Source organism: Bos indicus x Bos taurus, chromosome 25 (assembly GCF_003369695.1).
Source record: "Bos indicus x Bos taurus breed Angus x Brahman F1 hybrid chromosome 25, Bos_hybrid_MaternalHap_v2.0, whole genome shotgun sequence".
Lineage (NCBI taxonomy): Eukaryota > Metazoa > Chordata > Mammalia > Artiodactyla > Bovidae > Bos > Bos indicus x Bos taurus.
In genome coordinates, this window is record NC_040100.1 from 1,109,299 (window position 1) to 1,134,680 (window position 25,382).

Sequence of the window (25,382 nt, forward strand, 5' to 3'; positions counted from 1 at the left end):
GAGAAAGGGCTGCGGGCCTGGAGAGACCCCTGCCGGGGAAGGGGTCCGGGGGTGGGCGCTGGCTGCACAGTCTGTCCTCTCGGCAGCCCCCGCGTTGCACGACTGAGCGCACACGGAGGCGGCGTCCCGGGACGTTTGTCAGCTAGAAGCCCTGCTGGTCTCGGCCACGTCTCTGTGAGGGTGTTTATGCAGAGGTGGTTTCTTGTTTGTTTTTTAAAATTAAGTTTGTTTGTTTGTCTGTGTCTGTGCTGGATCTTCCTTGCAGTGTGGGCTTCCCTCCAGCTGCGGTGAGTGGGGGCTCCCTACGGTTTTGGGGTGTGAGCGGCTCACTTTAGTGGCTTCTTTTGTCCCAGAGCATGGGCTCCTGAGTGCAGGGGCTTCAGAAATTGTGGTGCAGATGCTTAGTTGCTCCACGGGCTGTGGGGTCTTCCTGGGCCAGGGACCGAGCCCATGTCTCCTGCATTGGCACGCGGATTCTTATCCACCGCACCACCAGGGAACCCCCTGAGCAAAGATGCTGTGTGGTTCTCACAGCCCAGCCCCAGCCAGAGAGGTGCCTTCCCTGACCCCACCAGCCCCACCTCCACTCCCCCGGCGGGTCTGCTGCCCACCTGGGGCAAGGTGGGCTGTGGTCACTTTTCTCTCGGCTGTGACAACATCAGTTGCATTTGGGGTGTTGAGGTTCTAAGCCAAGAGTCCAAAGGCTCCCAGGGGCATCTGCAGGAAGGACCGCTCTCCAGGGACCCTCAACACCAGAGAGGCTGACCTTGAGCCCCCCTGGACGGTGCCAGGCAAGCCCCGGAAGGTGCCAGGGAGCCAGCAGCTCCAGGTACAGGGAGCGGGGGCTGGAGGGCCAAAGGCTCAGCAGAGGCTGCAGGGAGGGCTGGACTCTGTTTTGCCTCCTTGGAGCTCGTCTGCCCGGAGGAGTAACGGATGGTGAAGAATGAAGGGTGGAGCAAGGGAGGGACGCTCAGTGAGGAGAGAGGTGCCCACCTCCCGAGAAGGAAGACAGGCAGGGAGGGCGGGCTGGACGGGCGCTGGGGTAGGTAGACAGCCAGGGCTGACTTTGGGCGGACAGGTCAAAATACTCCCCCTCTGATGGGGTCGGATGTTGGGGGGGAGCTCAAGACGAGGGGACATGCGTACACCTATTGCTGACCGGTGTCAGTGTACGGCAGATACCGATACAGTAGTATAATTATCTTTCTATTAAGAATAAATTTTAAAAATTGAAACAAAAAAAGGAAACCCCTCTGCATCAGACTCCCGGGGGCCCACCCAGCGCTCCCTGTCAAGGCTGCCCCTGGCTGCACCAGAGAGGCCCCCTTCTCAAACCTGGGACTGCTGCAGACAGCGGGGCTCCAGGAAGACAGCCCAGGGAGCCGTCACGCCAAGGCCAGGTTCCGGCAGAGGCTCTGCCAATGCTGGCCTTCCCCTGGGGCCCCCAGCTGGCCCCACACCACGTGAGCGCATGACCATCCTGGGGAGATGTCTAGCGACAGCCTGATTCTGTAAGCTGTGCCCGACCTCTGACCCAGCCAGCACGCCTAGGATCTGACCCCAAATGTGCAGGAATTCCAGCACCAAGTTGAGCCTCTTGGAGGCCTGGGGTCTGGCTGCCTGGACCCAGGCACAGGGCGCCCAGAAGACGCACTCATCAGAAGCTGCTGTGGAAGGACCAAGTGGACCTCCTGTGATGGAACAGCCCGATCGGTGGCGAAGGGAAAGAAGCCGTCCGGGTGTCAGGCTGTCGGAAGTGACCGCATCTATCTAACGGTGGAAACGGTCTGGGAGAGGCACACCCAGTGCTCCCCATGGTTACAAGCAGGCCTGGGCTGGGTGGGGACAGCCGGACAAGCCGTCCTCTCTGGGCGCTTCATTTTCACTGATGTGAATGGCCCAGCGAAGGTTTCCAGGAATGAAGGGCAGCGCGCCTGCCCCACGGGGCTGTCCCGGCTCCTCCCGCGGGGCCTGCTCAGGCCCCAGCCTCCCTCTGTGTCGCAGGAGGGGCAGGCACAGTCCAGGCTGGCAGTCACCACCCTGGCCTCTCCCTGGGACTTCAGCCTCTGTCTCACTGGACAGCCTCTTCTTCCTTCAAAATCCAGCCTCCCAGCATGGTCCCTTCTTCCATGAAGTCCTCCAGGGCTGCCCCCGCCGGGGCAGGCGGTGGCCGTCGCCCTGCTTGTGCCTCCACCCTGGCAGCTCGCACACCTGGCGTCTGTGCTCACGGGCAGTGCCCCAGGGACAGCGCCCAGCCCTTGTGGAATGGAGCCTGCCTGCCTGCCTGTCTGAACTTTCTGGACAAGCCCCAGATGCTGAGGTCGGGGTCACAGAGGTCAGAGGTCAAGGGGTGATGGACAGATCTTTCCTGTTGGGATACTGGGGCAGCAGCGCTGGAGGCCCGTCCCCCACAGCACCAGCTGGCCACCTGGAGCTCTGCCGCGCCCGGTCCAGGAGGGAGGAAGGGGCTGCAGGGACAGCGAGGGGCCACCCGGGCTGCCCCCAGAACTGGGGGCCCAGGAACCTGCTTTCCACAGGTTACCCGAGAATGCAGGGATCTCCAGGCCTGCCTGAGACCCCACTGCGTTCGTTAGCTTCCCAGGGAAGCCCCTCTGCTGGGCAGCTGGAGCACAGGCGTGCCCTGCAGGCTGGGTGTCGAGGTTGGGCGTCCAAGGAGGGGCCCTCTGCCCCTTCCAGCTCACGGAGCACCGGCTCCTGGGCTCCGGCCGCACTCTCCGTCTCTGCCTGATCCCCAGGCCGCCCCTCTCTGGTCCCCTTTTCTCAATGGATTTAGGGCCCCCCCAACCCAGACGACCCCAGCTTGAGGGCTTTCCCTGAATTAGGCCACAAAGACCCTGTTTCCCGACAAGGTCCACTCTGAGGGTCCGGTGTGGGCATGTGTTCTGGGGCCGCCCTCCCGCCCATGGCAGCTGCATTCCGAGGACCCTCGCCTGGTTTGCTGTGCGCCCCGACCCCGTCCGGCACCCCAGCCTTCTCATCTCTGCGCGCGCCAGGCTCCTGTCTCAGGGCCTCTGCCTGCCCAGGCTCTTCCTGCGTCAGAAACCCCAGGCGCCGCCATTCTCACCCCAGGACCGTGGCCCGGGCCCCCAACAGCTCCCTTTGGAGCCCCTGCCACCCCGAAATCCTATCGTTTACCTCCTTCTTTAAGGCCTGCGTCCTCCTGCCTCCCCCCCAGCAGCACCTCGCCGGCGTGTCCCCTGCCAGATGAACGTGGGTGAGGTGAGTGGACCAGGCGGGCAGAGCGAGGTCGCGACCTGAGAAGCCGTGATGGGCTGGTGCGGGGTTCAGCCTGGACAGACGCGTCGGCTGGACAAGCCCAGGCCTCTGACCCCCACTGCCCCAGGTCATCTGGGCGGTGACCCCAGAGCCACGGTGAGAACCCTCGCCCCCCAGACTCCTCACCTAGTGGGCGCATGGTGGGCACACACCTCCACCAAGCCCCCACGGCTCTGCAGGAGACAGGAGGGCAGCCCCTCCCTGGCACCTGCAGGTCTCAGGAGCTGAGGGGGCCCGTAGATGGGGGTCAGAGGTGAGAGGCACCTACCCCGGCCCCCCGGGTGGGGGTTGGGGAGGGGGCAGGACTGCAGCTGTGTGTGGTCTAACGGCCTCCATGCAGGAAGCAGCTGCTCCAGTCTGGGGCCCTGGGCACCCCCTGAGCTGGTCTCCAGCCCTGGGGGGCGGGGTGTCCCCGGCTGAGGTCTCCTTGCCTGGGGCAGGGGTCCCCAGCCCAGCCAGGCCTGGCCCAGCCCAGCACTCACAGTGGGGGGGCTGGGAGATGGGTGCCCTCCAGCAACCACCACAGGCTGAGGACCCATCAGCTCCTAAATCCAGAAGCCACCTCGTCCGCGCTGGAGACTGGGTCAGCCGTGAGTCAGCGGCCGTGGGGACTCTCGGGAATTCCCTCCGCCAACGCCGGGCTGTCGGGGGGCGCAGGGGCCTGCCGCGGGGTGTGGCTGTGGTGAGGCCAGCTGGGGAGTGGGTGCCCTGGGCGCCTCCGCCCCCCCACCCCGCCTGAAGCGGAAGCCCCAGGGAGGCCGCCTCTGGCCGGAGGTGGGAAGCGCCTTCCGACAATGGTCTGAAAATAGAGCTCCTGAGGAAGCTGACCCGCCAGGGGAGGGGCGGGAGCAGGAAGGCTGCCCGCCCGGAGGGGCCCCAGGCCTCAGTTTCTCCGCGGGCACAGCCCGGGTGTGGGGCCGTGCGGCTGAGGAAGCAGGCCTGGGGGGCAGCCCCCCACAGGAGAGCCTCTCTGAGGGCACACTTCCCACCAGGCCGCGGGCATGCCCAGCAAAAGGATTCCAGGGATAGTCCCGTGTCAGCCGGCGCCCCCTCCCGCCCCGTGAGGGCTGGCACACTCTGGGGCCTGCACCCAGGACCAGGCTCAATACCTCTAGGGACAAGACTGAGCCCAGGGCCCAGCTCCGGTGGGAACGCCAACCCACTCGCGACACGCTGCTCCCACGCCTTCGAGAGCCTGCGAGGCGGCGGGAAGCAAGTGTCAGCCACAGAGAGCAGGGCGGGGAGGAGCCGGGTGCCCCGGGGTGTGGGGGGCCGGACCCTTCCACCTGCGGAACCCTGGGGCCCCAGGGAACCCCGCTGGAGAACTAGGGCAAGCGGACTAAGCAGCAGGGACCCCAGGTCCAGCCCGACCCCCCGACCAGCGCTTCACCGGGTTCCAGGCTCCCCTAACGGTCGAGGCTGAGCACCTCCACCGTGGCTGGGAAGCCCCAGGTGCACCTGAGGGGCTGCTCAGCTACAGTGGGGAGAAGAGGTCAGGGGTCAAGGGCACGGGGCTGGCAGGGCTGGGGTCACTGGTGTCAGGGCCAGCATCACAGGATGGGAGGAGCTCCTCCAGGCCTGCACTCGCCCTGGTCAGCGGACGGAGACCCTCAGGCCAGCCCCTCCTTCTCGCCTGTCCTCCGGCTGGTGGGCCGGACGGGGGTCCTGCGACACCCACGGCAGCCCCAAGCCCATGCTCCCGTCTCGCCGTCCCGACACTGCCTTGGAACCTCCCAGCTCCCCAGCCGGGTTTAGCTTCCTTGTGGGGTTTGCCCAAGTTGCCTGCTCAGAGCGTACACCAGCTTTGAAATTAGAAAAACACCCTCACGGATTTTGCTTTCTTCTTCCCGCTTAAAAGCAGATGCAGACAAATGTCCCCGAGGCTCCGGCCTCCTACCAGGCCCGCTTCTCCTGGTTGACACTTTTCTGTGGGAAGTGCCCTCACAGGCTCACACTCCATCACGTGTTCCAATGTTTAGCTCAGGACTGAGTCAGATGTCCCCAGGTTGGCTTGGTCTCCATGATATTCTCAGGCTGAGCAGAGGCCGGTGGGGGAGGGGGCCCGCCCCCAGGTGGGTGACTGCAGGCCCCACGGGTCACGGCACTCTGTATTCACCACCCGTGTTACCACCTCTCCTGGCCCAGGGCTCACTGGGCTCAGCTGGGCAGTTCTGGGTGTGTGTGTGTGTGTGTGTGTGTGTGTGCGCACACACGTGTGGGGCGGGGAGGCAGGGACAGAGGGCCGGACGGGAGCACCGCGGTCAGTCTGGTCAGGGGTCAAGACCTCCTCAGGGGCAGCTGCCCACGGCTCGGGCCTCCTTACTGCGGGACACCAGGTTTCCAGGTCAGGAGGCAGAGAGACAGGGCCTGGCAACCCTGTACAACAAGGGTGTGCACTTCCCCGGTGGCCCAGTGGCTAGGACTCCACACTCCCAGCCAGGAGTTTGATCCCTGGTCAGGGAACTAGAGCCCCTGGACCACAACTAAGTCCCGCCACAGCCAAATGGCTTTTTTTTTTAAAAAGGACATGTTTGGTCTTCGTGCAGACCTCCCGGCGGGGAGCTCCTGAAGCCCTGAAGCTTCCTGAAGGGTAGGGTTGTCTGCGGTTGTTCCTAACAAGCCCCCGTGGACCCCACCAGAGTTCACGCTAAGGAGGTGACTCCCGGGTAGAACCGCCCTTGTGAGGAGGGGGTGGACCTTACAGCTGCACCCCATCCCCAACTCCGAGGAGGTGGGGGTGGGGGGAGTGCCGGAGAAGGTCCGGTGAGTTCAATGGTCAATGGCCAGGGGCTGGATCGATCATGTGTACATAGCGAAACCTTGATGGAAATTCTGGAAGGAGCTCTCCTAGGAGCCTCCGAGCCGCTGCAGGCACAGCTGTGCAGGGAGGACGTCTGCGCTCCGTGTGCGCCCTGGCCCGCCCCCTCACAGCCTGAGACCATGCCCCGGGGCCTCCCCACGCCTTCCCTGTGACCATGCCCCGGTGGTTCCCAAGTTGCAGCCTCAGCGACGCTCTGCCCTGAGTATAAGTCCTTCCTGTGCCCTGTGCATGGGTCTCTTTGAATGAATCATTGAACCTGAGGCTGGGGTCATGGGAACCCCCCAAATCTGTAGTCAGACAGGTAGATGAGAGGGGAGCCTGGGGACCTGGGGCTTGAAATGGGCTCCTGAAATCGTGGGGGGACCTTGTGGGACCGAGCCCTCATCCGCGGGGTCTGCACTGACCCTGGGAGCTAGTGCTCGAGTCAAACTGAGTTGTAGGACACCCCGCTGGTGTTGGAGAGTCACAGAGCTGGCTGGTATTTGGAGAAACCGAACAGCTCCTTTGGTGAGCTGGTGTGGACACCCCCCCGGTGTCCTCTGGGGCCCGGCGTGCTTCCGTCTTGAAAACGGGACTCAGGGCCCGGCCGCCACTGAACACGGCACATGGTAACAGCTATGCCTGCTGCTTGGAGGACGCAGCGGGTGCTGCAGTTTGGGGAGATTACAGATCAGGCCAAAATAAACTCCTGTGTGCAGGCCGGCTACTTGGACTGACTTCACCTGCCCACAGTCACCCGGACGTGGTTCTCTGTCCTCCGTAACTGGGAGGTGACGGAGCTGTGGCTCCGGGTCCTTGGCGGGGGCATCTGGTGAAGGCATCTGGTGGCCTCACCCTGCGTCTGGGGCCGAGAAGGACACAGAACGCAGCTGCTTCTGTCGTTGTTGTGGGGCGTGGGGGACACGAGACTCGCGTTTCCCCAGAGCAGTTTCTTACCATCCTTTAAAAAAAAATCAATATACTGTTTATTGATAGGGACTGTGTGGATATATTGGAGAAGGAAACGGCAGCCCACTCCAGTACTCTTGCCTGGAAAATTCCGTGGAGGGAGGAGCCTGGTGGGCTGCAGTCCATCAGGTTGCACAAAGTCGAACACGACTGAGCGGCTTCGCCGGCGTGTGTGTAGTTGTCGTTTGGCTGCTAAGCTTTGCCACCAGGTTCCTCCGTCCATGGGGTTTCCAGGCAAGAACGCTGGAGTGGGCTGCCACTTCCTCTCGTTCTGCCCTGCAGCCTTCTTTGCTTTCTGGGGCTGCCCCGTGCATTCTGGGATGTTTAGCAGCATTCCTGGCTGCCACATGCTAGATGCCAGTAGCAATTTTTTTTCTCAATAGGACAGGGGAGAACCGCTCAAAATGTTCTCTTGAGCAGACCCACAGCATCGGCAGGGAAGGCTACAGGGCTTCTGTGTAGGTATCACACACAGAAAGCATCACTGGCTTCACTGGCGAGGAAGCCTCTGGCTTGCTCTCTGAAGCAAAGGCCACACGGCTGTGTAAACACGCACCATTATCGTGGTCACTTACGACTCCAGACGGAAAGGCATGACTTGGGAAAAGAATTTTTAGTTTTGGATCCTGAAGTCAAGTGCAGTTACCGAGAGAGGAACTTCTGGCCACAGTCTTTGTTGCTTCTCCAAGCTGTGACAACCCAAAATACAAAACTGTGTCCAGTCTTGACCAAGTGCCCCCAGGCCCGAATCATCCCGGTTGAGAACCCCGCCCTCCAGCATCTCTAAGTCCCACGGGCAGGAAAGGTGTGTCTCTTTGCAGAATCAAAGGATGGAGGGACCGTGGCGTGGCATGCGGTCTCCCTGCCCCACAGTCCTGTGAGAACCAGCGCTCGGAGCCGCCGTCACTGCGGGCCCTCCTCCTCCTTTATAACCCGCAGGGTCTGGGGGCCCCGAGACAAGGGAGTGAGCATCTTTAGTGAGACGCTGGTGGCCACAAGCCAGCTTGCCATCGCCTGAGTCTCAGGTGCTCCACCTGGGAAAGGAGGCCAAGTAACACCTGGATAGCCCGTGGGTGCCAGTGTGGGATGGGGCTGCAGACCACGAGGGCAGCCAGCATGCCACCCCTGGCTGGCCGCTGCGGACGGGCTAGAAATGTCGGGGTGGGGCGGTCACGGGACCCTCACCTGGGAGCAGGAGCTTTGCAGGGCACTCGGCTGCCGCCCAACTCCTACAACTCAGTTCCACTCCAGCACTAACTCCCAGGGTCAGTGCATACCCCATGGGTGGGGGTTCAGTCCCGCGAGGACCCCCCACAACTCCAGGAGCCGGTTCCAAGCCCCAGGGCCCCAGGTAAACATAGGAGAGGCGGTGGGCAGGGAGGTTGCGGGGGGTGGAGTGAGGTAACTTTTTTAGGAAACTTGATAGAGTTGTTCTCAAAACGTGACTGGAGACCAGCTTTATTACTCAGTAACACATGAACCTGGGACCATCTCGGCCGCGATAACTGAGGTCTCGTCCTTTCTCGGAGCGCTCTCCCGTGTGAGCCTCGGGCAGCTCTGCGCGATGGACGTGGAGAAGGCCAAGTGCCCTTGGGAGCCTGACTCCGCTTCCTCCCTCTGCGGCCCCCTGCTCCCCTCCCAGGGTGGAGATGGAGGGGCCCCTTCCCCGGAGCTGGAAGGGGAGGAGACCGCTGGGACACAGAGGGTTCCAGACGGACCCTGGTCCTGGCCAGGCCACCACCTCCTTCGCCCCAGAAACCGGAGGCGGGGAACCAGCAGGCAGATGCTCCCAGCCGCCCCCTCACCCCTGCTTCCTGGCGGGGCCCAGGCTGCGGGGAGCAGCGGGGCGGCTCTGCACTCCCAGGAGGGGCCTTGGCCCCGGAAGCTCCCCCGGGGGAGGGACCAGGGCCCGGAGCGGGTGCACACATCTCCCAGCGAGGGTGGCCCCACACGGGCCTGAGGGCCAGCGGCAACCCATGGTTCCTCCAGAGCCCTGCTGGCCTGTCCGGGGCTGGGTGGGGCGTGCAGGAGGAGCCCCTGCAGTCTGCCCCCACCCTGCAGTCCAGCCCCCCACCTTTCAGGGGTCCGGGATCCTGAGGGCAACTGTGGGGACGCTGAGGGGTCGTAACTGCTGGGCCCCCCCACAGAGCTGAAGCGGGCCCCTCGTCCCCTCCCCTGCAGACAGAGTCACTGGTCTTCAGGCCTCAGTGTCCCTCCCTTTACCTGGACCTTGGCCAGGGCCACCTGAGTCTGCCCATGGCCTCCAGCTGTCTGGGAGGAGGGAGGAGCTGGGTGGACCCTGGGTGGAGAGGGGGGCCCAGACTCCTCCCTGGGAACCAGCTCTACCCAGCTGGGCAACGAGCAGGTCTGTCTACCTCAGGCGGGGGCCCTGACGGTCACAAGCCTCTTCCCAGGGCAAAGAGGAGCCGTTTATCTGGTAACCAGCTCTGCCTTCACCATAAAGCCGTCATAAATGGGCTATTTGTCAAGGCCAACCAGGACCCAGAGCTGTGCAAAGGTCTTCACAGCCATTTAGAAAGTGCACTCTCATGACAGTCGTGTGAGGTCAGCCTAGTTCCCTCCATCTTATTTCATTTTTAATTTGACTTTATAGCTTTGAATAGCTAACACGTTGCACGGTCTGCCAGCGGAACTGACGTAAAGAGGCTGACACGGCGCCTCGTTTCTGTCCCACGGCGTCGGCCCCGCCAGCCACAGGCAACCCCTGCCCCCGGTTTCTGTTCTACCCCCAGCCTGCCTTCTGCAGGAACAGACGTGAATGTGGCCGAACGTCCTCCATGGAAACCAAGCTCCAAGGATGCGCAAGTCCCTTCCACAGCACAGGGGACTTCCCTGGTGCTCCAGTGGTTACGACTCTGCGCTTCCACGTCCAGGGGCCAGAGGTTCGGTCCCTGGTCAGGGAACTGAGATCCCATATGCCATGAGGCACAACCAAAAATATATTTTTTTTAAATCGCAGTATTTGCACGAAACCTACACACACATACTCTCAATCATCTCTAGATTACCTGTGACATTTAATGTGATGTAATTTCTATGTAAATAGCTGCCAGTGCATTGCAGACTCGAGTTTTTGCTTTCTGGAACTTTTGAGAAGTTTTACCTCTGAATATTTTCAATCTGAGACTGGGTGCACCTGAGGATATGGAACCGGAAGATACAGAGCGCCGACTGTATACGTTTTTATGTCCTTCCCTTGCTGACACTAAAGGCAGCACATCATCCGCTAGTTCTGCACCTTGATGCTTCGTGTATAACAGACCCTGAGGGCTTTGGTAATGCGCAGGACCTCGCGCGTACTTTTTGCATGGCTGCGTGGTACTCCGTGATGCAGGCGTCCGCAGTTTATTCAGCTGGTCCCTTGATAATGACAATGTGGTGGCTTCCCGTCTTCCTTTATTGCAGGTACTGCCACAATGGTGAGCTCATACACCCAGCTTCACATGTGACCAGGTGCACATGTGGCACAGATTTCGAAGTGAGTGACTGGGTCTAAGGTTGAGTAAGGTCCAAGGCAACATGGAAGAAGCTGCCAGATACTCCCCCAGCCCCCAGCAGTGCGCTCCAGGGCTCCTGCCTCCAGCCTCTCCATCTGAGGAGGTGCTCTGTCCCTGGACCTGGAAGACGGGCCGGGCGTTGCGATGCCATGGTGACGTGCGCTCCGTCTGCGGTGGGCGTCTTTGCTGCGTCTGTCGTGTAGATGTCCTTTTCTGTCGCTGACTCTTCCTACCCTTTGCTCCTTCTGTTGGTCTTTTACATTTCCAGGAGTCCTTTGCGGACGAGGAGAGGAGTCCTAGTCTATTCTTTGTGTGGTAACTTTGCTTATGGTGATTTTTGCCTTAATTACTTTAAAATTGTTTAGTGTTTTGTGGTTGTGCTGGTTCTTTGTCGCCCCCCGAGCTTTCTCTAGTCGTGCTGAGCGGGGTCTCCTCTTCGCTGGGGCGCGCAGGCTGCTCCTTGCGGTGGCTGCTCTCGCTGCAGAGCGCGGGCTCCAGGGCACACGGGGTTTTGTTGCTCCACGGCATGTGGGATCTTCCCAGACCAGGGACCGAACCCATGTCCCCTGCATTGGCAGGCGGACTCTTAGCCACTGAACCACCAGGGAAGTCATTAAGTCATTTTTATGTTTCGACTTTTCATCATAATTAGAAGAAACCTTTTCCCACTGAGAAGTTATAAAGGAAGTCACTCGTGTATTCTTCAATATGTGAATGTTTTCTTAAGGTTGTTTTTCTTGTCGTGGCGACATACAAATAAAGTGTAATTCCCCATTTTAACCATTTTTGGTGTGTCAGCTCGGAGGCGTCAGGCACGTTCTCATTGCTGGGCAACCACTGCCATCCACTTCCAGAACCTTCTCATCATTTCATGGCTTCTTTTAAAATATTATTAATAATTACTTGATCCCTTCGAGATGCATAATACTGCCGTACCCTGTAGGTAAACCATGGGCCCAACTTTATCTTATCCTGAATGGTTATCATGTTGTCTCAACATCACTTTTAAAAAGCCCATCTCAGGACTGGCCTGATGGTCCAGTGGCTAGGACACTGTGCTCCCAGTGCGGGGGGCCTGGGGCTGCCAGCACAGGTTCGATGCCTGGTCTGGGAACTAGATCCCACATGCCACAGCTAAGACCCAGTGCAGCCCAAGTGATTAATTAATTAAAAATAAAAAGCCCGTCTTCATTTTGGTTTTATCAAGCCCATCTTATTTTTTATTTAAAAAATTTATTTTATGTTGGAGAATTGATTAACAGTGTTGCATTAGCTTCAGGTATATAGCAAGGCGATTCAGTCATACATGTATATGTATCTCCTGTTTTTCAGATTCTTTTCTCATTTAGGTTATTAGAGAGTATTGAGCAGAGTTCCCTGTGCTATACAGGGAACTTGGGATACAGGTCCCTGTTGGTTATCTGTCTTAAGTGCAGCAGTGTGTACATGTCAAGGCTAAGCTCCCAACCTTTCTGCCCCGCGACACTCCCCACCCCGGTAACCATAAGCTCCTGCTCCAAGTTTCTGACTCAGTTTCGGTTTTGTAAAGAAGTTCGTTCATCAAGCCCATTTTCCAGCCGAGGAAACTGAGATCCAGAAGTGGACCTGCGTGACTGGCCCCGGCACAGGCGCACCCCCAGCTCCCACAGCCACCTGCTGCCGCTTCTGCGTGCCGCCCAGAAGTGGACCTGCGTGACTGGCCCCGGCACAGGCGCACGCCCAGCTCCCACAGCCACCTGCTGCCGCTTCTGCGTGCTGGGAGGTCACGGCACTGAGGAGGCCATTTAGACAGCGCCCTTGGTAACCAAGTTAATACAAAGAGTCTGCAGGCTGGTGAGGGGAATGAGGACAGGGAGGAGAGAGTCCGTCAGCCTGACCTCTCACCGTGGTGTCCTGCTGAGAGAGCCACAATCTGGGGACGGAGGGCGTGGGCTGGGAGAAGGGGAAACACCTTTCAAATTCCAGCTCTGAAAACATCCTGGAGAGGCGAACGCTCCTGTGTTTGTTGGCAGCTGTTACTGCTGAGGCCATCGGCAAAGTCCAGCATGCCTGGTGGCCCCACAAGGCCAGGGCACCCTGGCAGAGCAGGTTGCTCAGAAAGAAGCCCACCTGTCATGGGGACTGCAAACGGGGGACTCGAAAACCCCTTGGCACTTTCTCCCATTTGTTGCTGGGATACACTCTGAAGGGCCCAAGATGGTTCGAGGCCCCCTCGCCCTCATACCAGCCTTAGCGACTTTCCCTGCTCTCTCAGAACCCAGAAATGTGGCCTCATGGACGTAGCTCATTATTTCCGAGAAAGATCCAGAAACCGTCCAGGGATCTGGCATGCCATCCAAGTGCTGAGGAGGGGGGAATGGGTCAGCTCCCCTGCTTCAGCCTCCACGTGCAGCAGGAGCGGGCTCTCCTCTCCCGGGCTGGCCCTGGCCTGAGTCTGGGCAGCATTCTATTCTGCTTTTTGGGGGTCTGCCACCCCACAGCAACCATCAGCTGGGCCTTAGGTGGGCACTGTTTCCAGGTCATGGGTCTTGGAGCCCCTTAACACTGAGGCTCTGGGTTGAAACCATTTAACACCATTTTACCTTGTTCTCTCTACCCATATCTAGGTCAAACTGGTAAATCAAGAGATCGGGGGTCTCTGAGGGCCCTGGTGAGTCTCAGGGATGCGCGGGCCTGGGGGATGGGGGGCGTTTAAGATTAGGTTCGGGAGGTCAACCGGCGAATATGGATGTGGATTGCAGACAGGAGTTTGCCCTTCCATCGAGCTGAGAGCGGACGAGCTCGAGGGAGAATGGGGTGCTCCCGGCTCTCGACATCTGGGGACTGCTGCCGCCACCGCGCGGCGCGCGCGGCACCTGCGGTCACAGGTACGGCGGGTCGACTCAGCGCAGGTGGGCTCGGGGGCGGAGCCTCCGCTGGGCGGGGCCTGGGCGGGGCGGGGCGCGCGGTGGGTGGTGCCTCGAGTGGGCGGGGCGCTGGCGCGCGCGGCGGGTGGGCGGGGCGGCGCGCGGTGGGCGGGGCGGCGTGACGCGCGCCGACGCCGATCCCGGAAGCGGTGTCAGATGCTGGGGAGCCGGGCGGGCGGGCTGGCGGCGGGCGGCGGGGGGGACTTGTTGTTCTCCGTGAGGTCGGAGCCCGAGCGCTCGGCGGAGGCAGCGGCCGACGGGAAGCGCGAGACTGAGCGCGAAGAGAGCGCGTGCCCGCGAGGAGCCGCCGCGCGCCCGCGCCCCCCGCGCGACGCCAGGTGAGGGGCGGACGGGCGGGGCCGGGCGGGGGCCCGAGGGGCCGCCCGGGGGGCGCCCGCCGCCGAGTGTCTGCCGCCTCGGACCCGCGGCCGCTGGTGTCGGACCTCGGGACCCTGGCCCGGTCGGCGCACCTGCGGTCGGGTGTCCAGCCCCGAGCGCGCCGCACGGGCGGGGGGCCCTTCCTTGAGGGCGCGCCCCCATCCCTGAGCCCCGGCCCGCGTCCGGGGGAGGCGGGCGCCTGGCGGGCCCGGGGAGGGACGGGTGGGCAACGCGGCTTTTCGGCGGGCCCGGCGCCCCTGCCAGGCCCGCCCCACCTGTTCTGCCCTCCGGGCCCCCGGAGATGCGCTTGGGGGAAGCGGGGGCGCGGCGGGGGCCACGTGCCGGGGAGCGCATGGCGACCCGGGCGACCCGGGCCTCGCGCACCTGGGCGCTGCCCGGCTTGGCGGCGCGGTCCCGCCCCAGCGGCGCTCAGGCCGGGCCTGCGCTGCCCGCGCGCGCCCGGGTCCCTGCCGCGCCGGACGTGCGCAGGGCGAGGAGCAGGGGCCTCGCTGACCGGGTCCCTGTCCGAGCAGCCGACCTGCCGGGGTTCACCGAGGGAAGCCTCGGCGTGGGAGCTTGTGGTGGGGAGGGGGGCGACGAGCGCGTCATTTCCCGAAGTCCGTGGCTCGCGTCTCATCTTTCTCTTCTTTGAGTGGGGGTCTCCGCCTCTTCTAACTGGAAACAGAGACCCTTCTCTACTTCTTTTGAGTTCCGGACACCGCGCGCTTCCACACACCTGCCCCGCCACCTGGCCTCGGGTCTGCGTTGGGAAAGCAAGGTCGCTCCGCCCTGGCCCCCGTCCCCTGGCCCCTGAACCAGTGTCCTCACTCGCCACGTGTCCCGGAGCCCTCAACCAAGCGGCACTCGCCCCTTCTGCTCACATTCCGGGAGCTGCCTGCGGCCGCGTTGTTGCTGGAAGTCCCCTGCTCTCCGTCTTGTGTTAATGATTACGCTCTTGTTTACCTTCCCCACGGTAGGGCAGCCTAGAGAAGTGAGGTCCTCCCCCTGACAGTCCATTCAGAGTTGACTGCCACTCAGCCCCCTCTTGCCAGGCGCCTGTTCTCCCGAGGTCCCGGGACTCGGACGTCCACATGCAGCCCATAGTGACAGCTCAGTGGCTTCCCGGTAGTGTGGCTTGGCGGCCCATCGCCCTCCCCTCGCCCCTTTGTTGGCATCTACCAGGTTTTGCCAGCACAGTGGTTGCTGCCCAGGAGTCTTAATGAAGTGTGGCCGGATGCCTTGCCTGCCATCTCTGAAGCCCAGTCCGCAAGCTTGATGTCTTTGCTGGCTGGTGGGGGGTTGACCCTTTTTTAAAAAGCGTTCCTTTAAGCAGGTGGGAGGGCCTGGAACACTGAAGGTAGGCTGTGCAGGTGGGTGGGGCACACCTGCCTTGTGGATGGTTGCCTCCTATGCGAGAACTTCCCTCCCTGGGTCCAGTAGGGATGTTTGAGCTCCGTAGAGGGTGTCTGCTCTTACAACTTAAAGCTGGACCTCTCGGTGTTCCAGAATAAAACATTTATTAATTCAGAACCACAAGCGAGGCTTCTCGCCTGAGCGTGTTTGTGTCTCGTGCTTGAGCAGGGCTGGCCTTTAAGGGACAGCTTCCAAGTTGAGCATCGCTCACTTTCAAGGTAGTTGCTAAAAATGGGAGTTGAATCGCGGCTACCGGGGAAGTCGGCTCCGGGGCTTGCTGTGTTCCAGCCCTTTCTCCAGCCCTGCACTGAGGCTGCCGCCAAGCGAGCTCGTTTTCCGGGCGTTCTTTGTCCACTGAAGTGCGTGTTTTCACGCTCAGGCTCTGCCGTAGCTGGAGAGTTTGTTTACAGTCTCAGGCAGCCCAGAATTCCTGCCCGTGTCCTGGCCGTTCCCGAGTCTAAAGGTTTCTGGATGGACTTTCTGGACGGCGGGTCCAGCCCGCACGGGAAATGGAGCCCCGGCCAGTGGGGACGGTCCTCTGCGTGGCTGCTCCTCGGGGCAGTAAACAGTGAGTCACTCTCCTCTCTGCTCCCCGCCTCCCTGTCCTCGGCTGATGGAAGATGCACTGCTCCGGTATTTACTTTTGCTTTTTATAAGTCACAGACTCGTCATGTTTCCTCTTTCTTACAGTTTCAGGAAATTGAGAGTGTCATCTCACAATTGTAGAATTTTAGAGCAGGTAGAGATGAACCTGCGGGATCTCAGTCTACAGACACACAGTTCTCCCCAAGGAATCTGAGCCCCACAGCGCCTCACCTACCAGAGGGGCGGGCCCCACGCCCAGTGCCTGGTGTGGCTGGCCTGCCTTTCTGCGCTGCCCACCTGGGTGCCCTGGGCAGAGGGGCAGAGAGGACACGGGGTGGGACGCCCCAGCCCCTCCCTCACACAGGCGCTGTCACCTGCTCACGCAGCAGGCCTCCCACCTGCCAGGAGTCATGGGGAATGGGGAGGTGAGAGCGCCCCTGCCCTCCACCCATCGAGGGAGGCAGGCCTTGGACAGAAAGGTCAGCGCTGGTCCTGAGCGCTGCCCTGGATGCGTGCTCAGGAGGGGGTGCCCACCTCCCACACATGAAGCGAGGCAAGGAAGGGGGCAATGGCAGAGGGGCAGGAGCTCAGACGTGGGAAGGCCCCCGGCACAGATGAGTGGGGGGCTTCAGGAAGTTTGTGGGGGAGGCCTGGCACGGCAACAGGTGGCCCCGGGAGTGGCGGCTTCAGGAGGGACCCCCCGCCTGCTTGTGGGGGCTGTGCTTGAGGCACTGGGATGGGAATCCAGACCAGACTCGGGGGCCCGTGCCCAGGCGGTGCCAAAGGGCTGCAGCATCAACGGGGATGCAGGCCAAGCCAGCAGGTGGGCGCGGAGGGGAGGGGGGCCTGTGGCCGCCACCCACGCTGGAGACCCAGGAGGAGCGCGGTGCGAGAGGGGGTGTCTCTGGGGCCGTGCGGGCTGGGGTGGTCCACCGCTGTCGCGTCCCTGGCTGGACAGAGAGGTGGGGCTGGTCGGAGCCCTGGTCAGCCCCGCTGGGCTGGGGCAGAGCAGAACCCCCTGCCGTGGGGGCTCCAGGGGAGCAGGGGCCCAGCCTGAAGCTGTGGCGGGGGTGGGGCGGCGTTCAGCTTGCTGTCAGCCTGGCGGCTGCCTGAGTCTCCTCTGGACATGGCCAGGATGACACAGCTTCCTCGGGCTGCAAAGGCAAGGTGACCAGACGTCCTCCAGGCCAGGCAGACAGTCACGTCTTGCCGGAGGGCAGCCAGCCAGGGCCAGCCTGCAGGCTGGGTGTGGGCTGGGCCGCTGGGGTGGCCGGCAGGGTGCGGCGGGACACACCCCCGTCTCAGGGAGCTGGCGCAGGCGGCGGGCACCCTCCTGTTTCTGGGACCTGCCTCTGCTGGCTCCTTCCAGGGTCGGATGAGTCGACGGGTGCTTGTTCGACAGACAGGCTCCTGCTGTGGCACCAGCCCCAGGGGCAGTCGGCTGAGGGTCTCTCAAGAGGCTGCCCCAGTCCCCAGAGCAGAGGCAGCACGGCATGGTGGTTCTGGCTTTGGGGTTCACTCTTGGCTGCCACGCCCCCCGGACGGCCCTGAGGCCTGGCAATGGGAGGTCCGCTCCGACCCCCTCTCTCAGGCTGAGCGCTGTGGGCATCGGGAACCTGCCCTGCTCGACGCTGACGTTGGAGACTCGGCTTCTCCCGCCCGGGCTCACGACCTGGGCATGCAGACTGGTCGTGCAATCCAGTGAGAATCTGAGACTCTCGAGGCCCCCTTTGCTCCTGGGTGATCTAAGCCCAGGGCTGCCCAGGTGGGTCGCGCCCCCGTTTGCCAGTGGCTGCCCTGATGAAGAACCGGTTTCCTGGGCCCCGGACCCTGGCCCGGCCTGGTGAAGGCTGGAGCACACAGGGGCCGGCCAGGCCGTGCATCACCCCGGGAGCCAGGTCTCAGCCGCAGCAGGGACTTAGGAGGAGGGCAGGAAGTGATCCCGGCCCCGGCTCACCTGCCTGCTGGAAGGGCAGTCCTGTACTGTCAGACCTGGGCGCCCTGCCCTGCCCTGCTTCTCATGGGCCCAGAAGGGGAGGCACGCTCCCGAGTTCCCTGCAGGCCGTGTGGTCTCCAGGTTGCCTCTGTCTACGCCGCTGGGTCCCCTTCCCTACAGAGGACGTCCTCTTTTGTGTTCAGCTGGAACGGAGTTTCTGGCTTTGGGTTGAAAAGCAGCCTCTGAGCCGACAGTTGGCTGGGAGGTGCTCCTGGGAGAGGTGCTGGCTGCGTGCTGCACCAGCAGCTCCTCGGGGCATGAGAAGGGGCAGAGCAGCCCCGTCCAGTGTCCCAGCCTGGCGCGGGCCCGGCTTTGCGGGTGGCGGCACCAGGAGGAGCCGCTGGCCGGGCTGTCGGGAAGGTGTGTGAGGGTCCAGGCTCTGACGCAGCAGCGCTGGCCCTGGGCATCCTGCCCGCCCCGGCCGCCGTCTTCCCTGGCCGGCTCCCACCTCTGCTGGCCTGCACGGCTGCGGGGGTCACAAACACCTTTTCAGGGCAGCTCTTCCCCAGTCAGTTGTTCTACAAACTCTCGTTCACACCTGCAAAACTCTTCTCTGAACCTCTTTCCAAAAGCAAGCTGTTGTTTTCTGAAGCCTGAAGTGACGTGAGGTCGGTTCTGGGGGTGTTTCGGGTGTTTTGGGGAGAGCCGAGTAGCCTGCCACTCCTGTTCCCTTACTGAGTCCATGGAAGGGCTCTTGGCCCGCTGACCCACAGCCTGACTTCAATGTGAGCCCCTGGGCCCTGAGGGCGTTGGAAGCCGAGCACTAATGCGCCTGGGTCTGTGGGGGTCACGCCTGGGTCTGTGGGGGTTGTGACGATGGACAGGGCCGGCCAGTGTCTGCTTGCCTGGGGCTCGCCTCCCTTCCCCTGGGGTGGGGGTCCTGTGCAGACCCTGGGGTGAGCGCCCAGGGTCAGGGTGTTGTCTCTGGGCGTCACCGGAGTGGCCCAGCTGAGGACGTTTGGCACTGGGCCCTTGGTTCCGATCCTCTCGTTTTTCAGAAGAGGAGACCAAGACCCACAGAGAGGAGAGGTGTTTCAGAGGCTGGGGACCAGCCCCTCGGCTCTGTCTGGTTGGTGGGGGCCTGAGGACTGAGGGCAGGCCCCGGGGGGACCCCAGCCAGGCTGCTCTCCCCCGTCTCTGCCAAGGCTCCTCGCCCAAGTCGTGGGCCCAGAGGCCAGGCGGTGGGCCAGGTAGACTCAGTGCCGGCAGACGTGGGGCCTGGGGTCTGCAGCCAGCTCGACCCGGTGGACGGGGATGCCGAGCCCCAGTCCCGTGTGCGTCCTGGGCCCTGGGTGCCCACCCGGTGACGTCTCGGTGGGCAGGTCCCCAGGGGAGGCGCCCCTGGGAAGGCGCTGGGGTCCCAGCCAGGCTGGCGCGTCCCTGAGGGTCTGCTGGGTCCAGCACAGGCCCCCTGCCCTTCCTTTCCCACCGGGGGTGGGCGGGGCCTCCGCCTGTGGGAATGTGAGCCCAGCTCTGTAAACAGCTGGTGACTCACCGCCCAGCTATGCCCTGGCGTGCTGGGAGCGGGCTGGAACGATAGCGGCCCCTCCTCGCTCGACGTGGAGAAGTTTCTCATGGCCTCTCGACCGCCCGGCCCACCGGCCCTCCTGGTGGCTTCTCCAGACCGGGGCTGACTCCCGAGCTGGAGGGAGGGGTGGCCCACGGGGCGCCCTGGGTCCCTAGGGGTCAGGCCGCAGTCAGGCTGCAGTTCTCACCTCTTGTGGGTTCACCTCCTGGGTTCACCCAGGACACGCAGCCGTGTGTCCACCGTGGGCACAGGCGTGAGCTCAAGAGGGCCCAGGGGCCCGGTGCCCCCAGGGCTGGGAGAGCAGACTGGGCACAGACCGGGATGCTGAGACTGTCTGGTACTGAAGGGTGGGCGGGCCGCCAGAGGCGGGACCAGTGCCCGGGGGGAGTCCAGGTGGTGCCACCATGAGGGTCTCAGGCTGCGGGGAGACTGCCCAGCAGGCCTCCCTCACCGTGAGACACAGCCTCTGCTGCAGCTCCACCTCTGGCCCCAGACCCTCCTTGGGTGTCTCTCTCTGCTCAGTTCACCTCAGAACCGGGGGGCGGGCCCCGAACCTGTGAGCCCGAGACCCGTGCATGAGTCGGGGCCGGGTCTTCTGCACCCCTTCCCCAGCTGTGGGCCCGGGGGGCCTACTTGCCGCCCCACAACCTGTCCTGTCGGCGCAGCCTGCCCAAAGCCATTGTTGCTGTGGGCTTCTCCGTTTCCATGACGACCACCAGGGGCTGGCTACTTCCCAAGGTCGCCATGGCAACTATCAGAGGGGAATCATGCTTGGGATGCTTTGGCTGGCTTTTTCATGAATGATTAGAATGTGTGACACAATGCAGACGCGAAAATGAGAAGGGCGGGCGGTGGGGGCTGGCGGGCGGCGGGGACAGCTCCCGCCAGACGGTCGGTGGGCGCTGGAGGCGGTGGGAGCCCCCACTCCGCCTCTGGGCCTCGGGTCATGGCTGTGGGGCGGCCTCAGTGGAGGGGGTGATGTCACCGCTGCAGTGCCCCAGGAGGAGGTAGGTCTTCCGGGGAGGATGGGGCTGCCCCACCGGTCGTGGGGGTGAGCTCAGCAAGGCTGGAGTTCCCCAGAGGGGGCCTTCCTGTCGGGGGCCAGGTGGTTCCAGGGTGACGGGGTCCTGCCAGGGTGGGCGCGTCCCTGGGGCCAGCATGCTTCTCGGCTGAGGCGTGGCCTCCTGGGAGGGACTCTGCTGCTGCGCACGTGGACCCCAGGCGAGGCGTCCCGCGCTGCCCAGCTGCCGCCGTCCAGCTCAGGGCGAAAGCAGGAGGCAGCCGCGGCTGCTGCCTGGTGCCGGCCCTCGACGCTAGCGCCTGTGGCCAGGGCCCTGCGGGCGGGGCAGCTGTTGTGACCGCTGCTGGACGAGGTGTGTCCAGGCCACCCCGATGGCGGATGCTGGACTGGAGAAAGTAACCCGGTGTTCCCTCTGCCCTTGGCAGAGGCTCAGGCCCACCAGGATGCCCTCGCTTACGGGATGCTGTGACCCCCTGCAGGGGGCCGTTCCCGCTCAGGTCACTTGTGACGGCGGCCTGTCCACCCAGCCCCCACCATAAACTGACTGCATGCATCTCTCTGATTTCCAGCTACCATTTCCAGGTGGTTCTGTCCGGGTGACTGTGCCCAGGTTATGACGACTAATCCCAAAGCGAACAAGGCGTTGAAGGTAAGGGATGGTGGGTGCAGCCCCGTCTGTGCGCCAGGCACTGGCCTGGGAGAGGCCCCCTCTGGCCCCAGAAGCCCAGGACCGCCCTGGTGTGTATGGAAGGGCGCCTGTCAGCAGGGTCGGGAGGGGGCTGCGGGCTGGAGGAAGTACCTGAAGGAGGCGGGAAGAGTCGGGGCTGTGGCCTCAGGAGACGCTGGGGAGGAGGGGTGGGTGCCTGCTGGCCAGGATGTGCTTGTCAGCCCAGCACCCGGATGTGGGCGCGTGGCCTCTGATCCCGCAGAGCCCCTAGGGCTGGCCGGAGTCCGTTCTCCGTGTGTGTGTGTGTGTGTGTGTGGGTGTGGGTGTGGGTGTGTGTGTGTAGGTGTGTGGCCTGCAGACCTCCAGGCCCTTGCTGGGTCCCGCTGGGTCAAGGTGGCCTTGGGGACACCCCATGGACCGGAGGGGCGCACAGGGTGGGGCAGCCATCTGCCCAGCAGCCCGGACCAGGCACTGGAGGTCCCCAGAGGGCAGCACAGCTGGGACAGCCTCGCGGGGTTGGAGTAGCCGGCTCACAGCAGGGCATAGCCAGTGGCTCCCTCAGGATGGCCTGCGCCCCACGCCGTGTGTGCCCGACGCCGGGTGAGGCCGCGGTGCCTGTCCCGAGCCCAGTGGAGGGCAGCCTGGGGGCAGAGGGGCCCGGTCCCTCGCGCTACTCACCGCCCGAGTCCTGGCCCCTGGAGCTGACCCCGCACTGTGGCCCCGCAGGTCAAGAAGGAGGCGGGCGAGAACGCCGCGGCGCTCAGCGACGATGAGCTGGTGTCCATGTCGGTGCGGGAGCTGAACCAGCACCTGCGGGGCCTCACGCGGGAGGAGGTCGTGCGCCTGAAGCAGCGGCGCCGCACGCTCAAGAACCGGGGCTACGCGGCCAGCTGCCGCATCAAGCGCGTGACGCAGAAGGAGGAGCTGGAGCGCCAGCGCGTGGAGCTGCAGCAGGAGGTGGAGAAGCTGGCCCGCGAGAACAGCAGCATGCGGCTCGAGCTGGACGCCCTGCGCTCCAAGTACGAGGCCCTGCAGACCTTCGCCCGCACCGTGGCCCGTGGCCCCGTCACGCCCACCAAGGTGGCCACCACCAGCGTCATCACCATCGTCAAGTCCGCCGAGATGGCCGCCTCCGCCTCCGTGCCCTTCTCGGCCGCCTCCTAGTGCCCGCCCGGCCGAGGGGTGTGGTCCCGCGGACTCCTGCGGACCGGCCGGCGGGAACAGACGGGGTTCCGCGCGCCGCCCGCCCTGCACACGCGAACACGCACGCGCACCGCACGCCCCGCCTGCCCTGGGCTCCGCCGCCCTCTCCGGGCCGTCTCCCGCTCCGGGCTGCCTCCCGGGCTCTCTGTCCGGCGCCAGCGGGGGCAGGGCGTGTGGACGGAAGGCCCTCAGGAGGCCCCTGGCCCAGACGTCTTCCACCCCTCCCTCAAGCTGCCCGTCTGCACGAGATAGCGTGTCCACACCCCGCACGGGCCCCCAGCTGGGCCAGCACCCCTTCAACACGCTGACTGCACCTGGGCGCCCGGGAGGAGGCGCCCCCCACGGGGTCCAAACACTGTGATCCTGCTGCAGCCTCGGCCAGAGGCCCAGACCCCCTGAGTGGGTGGAGGAAGGGCTGTGCAAGCGTGTGCGAGGGTCACCTGTGCGTGTGAACATGTGCGCACGTGTGCCTGCCCTCCTGCGGGGTGCTGCCGCTCTGGGGACCTCGGGAGCGGCTTGTCACTGGGCCCGCCCACGCTTTGCGTTTCCTCTCCGTGTCGGGTGGCCCAGGGGCGGTCCCCAGCGAGGAGCAGCAGCCACCTGGCCGGGAGAGGGGAGCCCCGGGGGTCAGGCAGGGGGAGCACGTTCTCTGGGGAGCAGGTGTGAAGTTGGCAGTGGCCGAGGTCCTGCTGGATGAGACGGAAAGCACGGAGGAGGGTAGGTTGGAGGACGAGGAGTGTTGTTGGTGAGGACGGGGGAGGGGTGGGCGCTGGGCTGGGGAGGCGGCAAGGACCAGCCTCCTGGGGACACTTGGACGGTCTGTCGGCAGAGGACGTGGCACTCTGCCACCTTGGTGCTTAATCGTTGCCTGGAACCTTCGTCCGCTCTTCCTCTTGGCACTCAGAGCCACTGATGATCGGGTGGCCTTTGCTGGGTGTCCCTTCCCTGAGTGTGGCCAGGCTTGGGCGCCCCTTCCCGCCCTTCCTGGGAAGGTGCCAGGCCGAGAGGCGGGTGGTGGGTGGGTGGTGAGCCCCAAGCCCCCCGCAGGCCAGAAGCCCTGAGCTCCAGTTCCCGGCTCCTTCTCTGCTTGCTTTCCACCGATAGCCCACCCAGGAGGAGGAGGCAGCGTGTGGGGTGGGCAGAGGGCCCCAAGGGCTGCAGATGAAAATTGTCCCCCTGTCTGGGGGGAGGTGCGGCCTCGGGGATGTCTGGGTCCCTTCAGAGCCAGGCGGGCATGTAGAGAAGCTGTCCGCACCATAGCCATGGTAGGTAATCCACATTGGATATCAATAAGGACCATGGGGATATTTAAAAGAGAAAAGTATATATATATATAAAATTATATACACATTTTATCGTTCAGATTTTCGTACCTTTTCTTCCTATTTGATACTGTAAATCTCTATAGAGCAGAGCTGCCTGGCAGTGTGGGTGGGGGGGACCCCCTCCCATGCCTGGCCTCTCAATTCGGCTGCCCACCGCCCAGTGCTGCCCGCCGGACCTCCCTGCTCCCAGGACCAGGCCTGGGAGACCCGTGTGCCCCCTCCTCCTTTCAGAGCGTTGGAGTTTCATTGTCACAGTTTTAATATATGGGTTTTTTTATTTAAGAAGACAGGCCCGTACCCCTGCTCCCTGGCGACAGGGCCCTGTGCGTCAGCTCCACACCCGTCTTCCACACCTCCGGCCACTCAGCAGTTTCATTTCAATATTTATTTTTGTGCTGCTTTTATCATGATATAAATTATTGAGAACAGACCCTATGTCGTGGCCCCGAGGTGGGAAGCGGCCCGCCCGGCTGGCCACACCTAATTTATTGCTGTACATCTCTGCTGTGACGCTTTTGTACCTTTCAATAAAGAGTTTTCTGGTTTCACGTCGTCTCGCCGCATGGCTACCGCTCAGGGACAGCTGTCTGTCCGTCCTTCCCCTGCCCGAGGGGGTTGTCGGCGCTGCACGTGCCCAGCCATCGCCGTGACCACGCCCCCCCGGGGCCGGGTCAGCAGCGGAGCTGCTGGGGGTAGGCGGCCCGGCCTGTGTGGGGCGGGGTCAGGCGCCGGTGGGTGGGCTCCCTGGGACCCCACTGCCCCGTCGCGGACACCCGCACAGCTGTCTTGGCTGGGGCTGCAGTGAGCCCGCAGGAGGCGGCAGAGCTGGGGTCTGCCCGGAGTGTAGGGAAAGCAAGGAGTCATGCTCCCCTGAAAGCCAGTGCTGGGGCCCGGCCAGCCTGGGCCTGCTGGGCTGGGGCGCCCGTCCTCAGATGCTGCCCCCTCTGTGCTCCACGGACCCACCGAGGGTCAGGCGGGTTAGTACTCGGCCTCGGCCTCTGAAGAGAGGCTTGCAGGGGAGCTGCTCATCAGCGTTTCTGACTGCTGTCGGCCCTCCCGCCCACCCCTGCCTGAGCTGACCCGGGCAGCACCTGATAACCCAGGGACTCTGCTTCTGCACCAGCCGCTCCGTGCGAGTCCACGCCTGGCCTCCACCGGCTCGTCCTGCGTGCACTGAGCGCCCTTCCGTGGAGTCAGGTGAGGGGACAGGTGCGCTCAGCTCCCCCCTGCCTTCTCTCAGCGAGGCTGGACCCCCGCCCCAGCCTGCTGCTTCTCAGGACCCCCAGAACGGGGCCAGAAACCAGGGCAGGCAGCAGCCATGGGTGTGGGCCGGGGAGGCACGGAGCATCTGCATCCTCTCCCTTGGCTTTGTCAGGTCAGGAGGGCCTGGCCACAAGCAGAGGGGCTGCGGGGCCAGGACCGGGGTGAGCCGCCCCCTGCTTCCAGGCTCTGTGACCCAGGCAAGTGGCCCAACCTCCCTGGGCCTCCCTGAGCCTTCGTCGGGGGGGGGGGGTGTGTGTAGTGTATGGGTGTGTGTGAGAGAGAGCCACACACACACAACGGGTGCTCCCTGAGTGCCAGGCCTGCCCAGGAGCCCCCTGCCCCCAGGACCCCACCACCCTGGGGTCTCCAGGAGGAGGCCTGGCCCCGGGCCCTCCTGGTGCACAGCTTTGGGCAACTCCCACCACACGGAGGTCCCTGCGGACAAAGCCTCCGGGCTGCCGCGCCCCCGTCTCACCACGGAGCCGCAGAGGCCTGTTCTACAGCCTCCAGAAA

The 25,382-nt window shown here is 63.5% G+C and overlaps 1 protein-coding gene across 4 annotated transcripts; it reads left to right on the forward strand.

The window, feature by feature from the left end:
- The first annotated feature begins 13,626 nt into the window (after nt 1–13,626).
- On the forward strand, nt 13,627–24,154 carry MAFK (MAF bZIP transcription factor K). 4 transcript variants are annotated; one of them, XM_027526789.1, is made up of 3 exons: nt 13,627–13,828; nt 20,981–21,060; nt 21,805–24,154. In XM_027526789.1, the coding sequence occupies exons 2-3, from the start codon at nt 21,025–21,027 to the stop codon at nt 22,240–22,242; spliced, it is 474 nt and encodes a 157-aa protein (XP_027382590.1). In that variant the 5' UTR covers nt 13,627–13,828; nt 20,981–21,024; the 3' UTR covers nt 22,243–24,154. The 4 variants fall into 4 exon arrangements, with proteins under 4 accessions (XP_027382590.1, XP_027382589.1, XP_027382588.1 ...); XM_027526788.1 differs by lacking the exon at nt 13,627–13,828 and adding an exon at nt 14,587–15,914; XM_027526787.1 differs by lacking the exon at nt 13,627–13,828 and adding an exon at nt 14,587–15,849.
- Nucleotides 24,155–25,382: the final 1,228 nt, after the last annotated feature.

Coding starts and splice junctions, on each gene's coding strand:
- MAFK (XM_027526787.1), top strand. CDS start 15,513: ATGGGAGTTGAATCGCGGCTACCGGGGAAGTCGGCTCCGGGGCTTGCT. Junction 15,850..20,980: donor GCTCCTCGGGGCAGTAAACA/GTGAGTCACTCT, acceptor TCTGATTTCCAG/CTACCATTTCCAGGTGGTTC. Junction 21,061..21,804: donor AAGCGAACAAGGCGTTGAAG/GTAAGGGATGGT, acceptor GTGGCCCCGCAG/GTCAAGAAGGAGGCGGGCGA.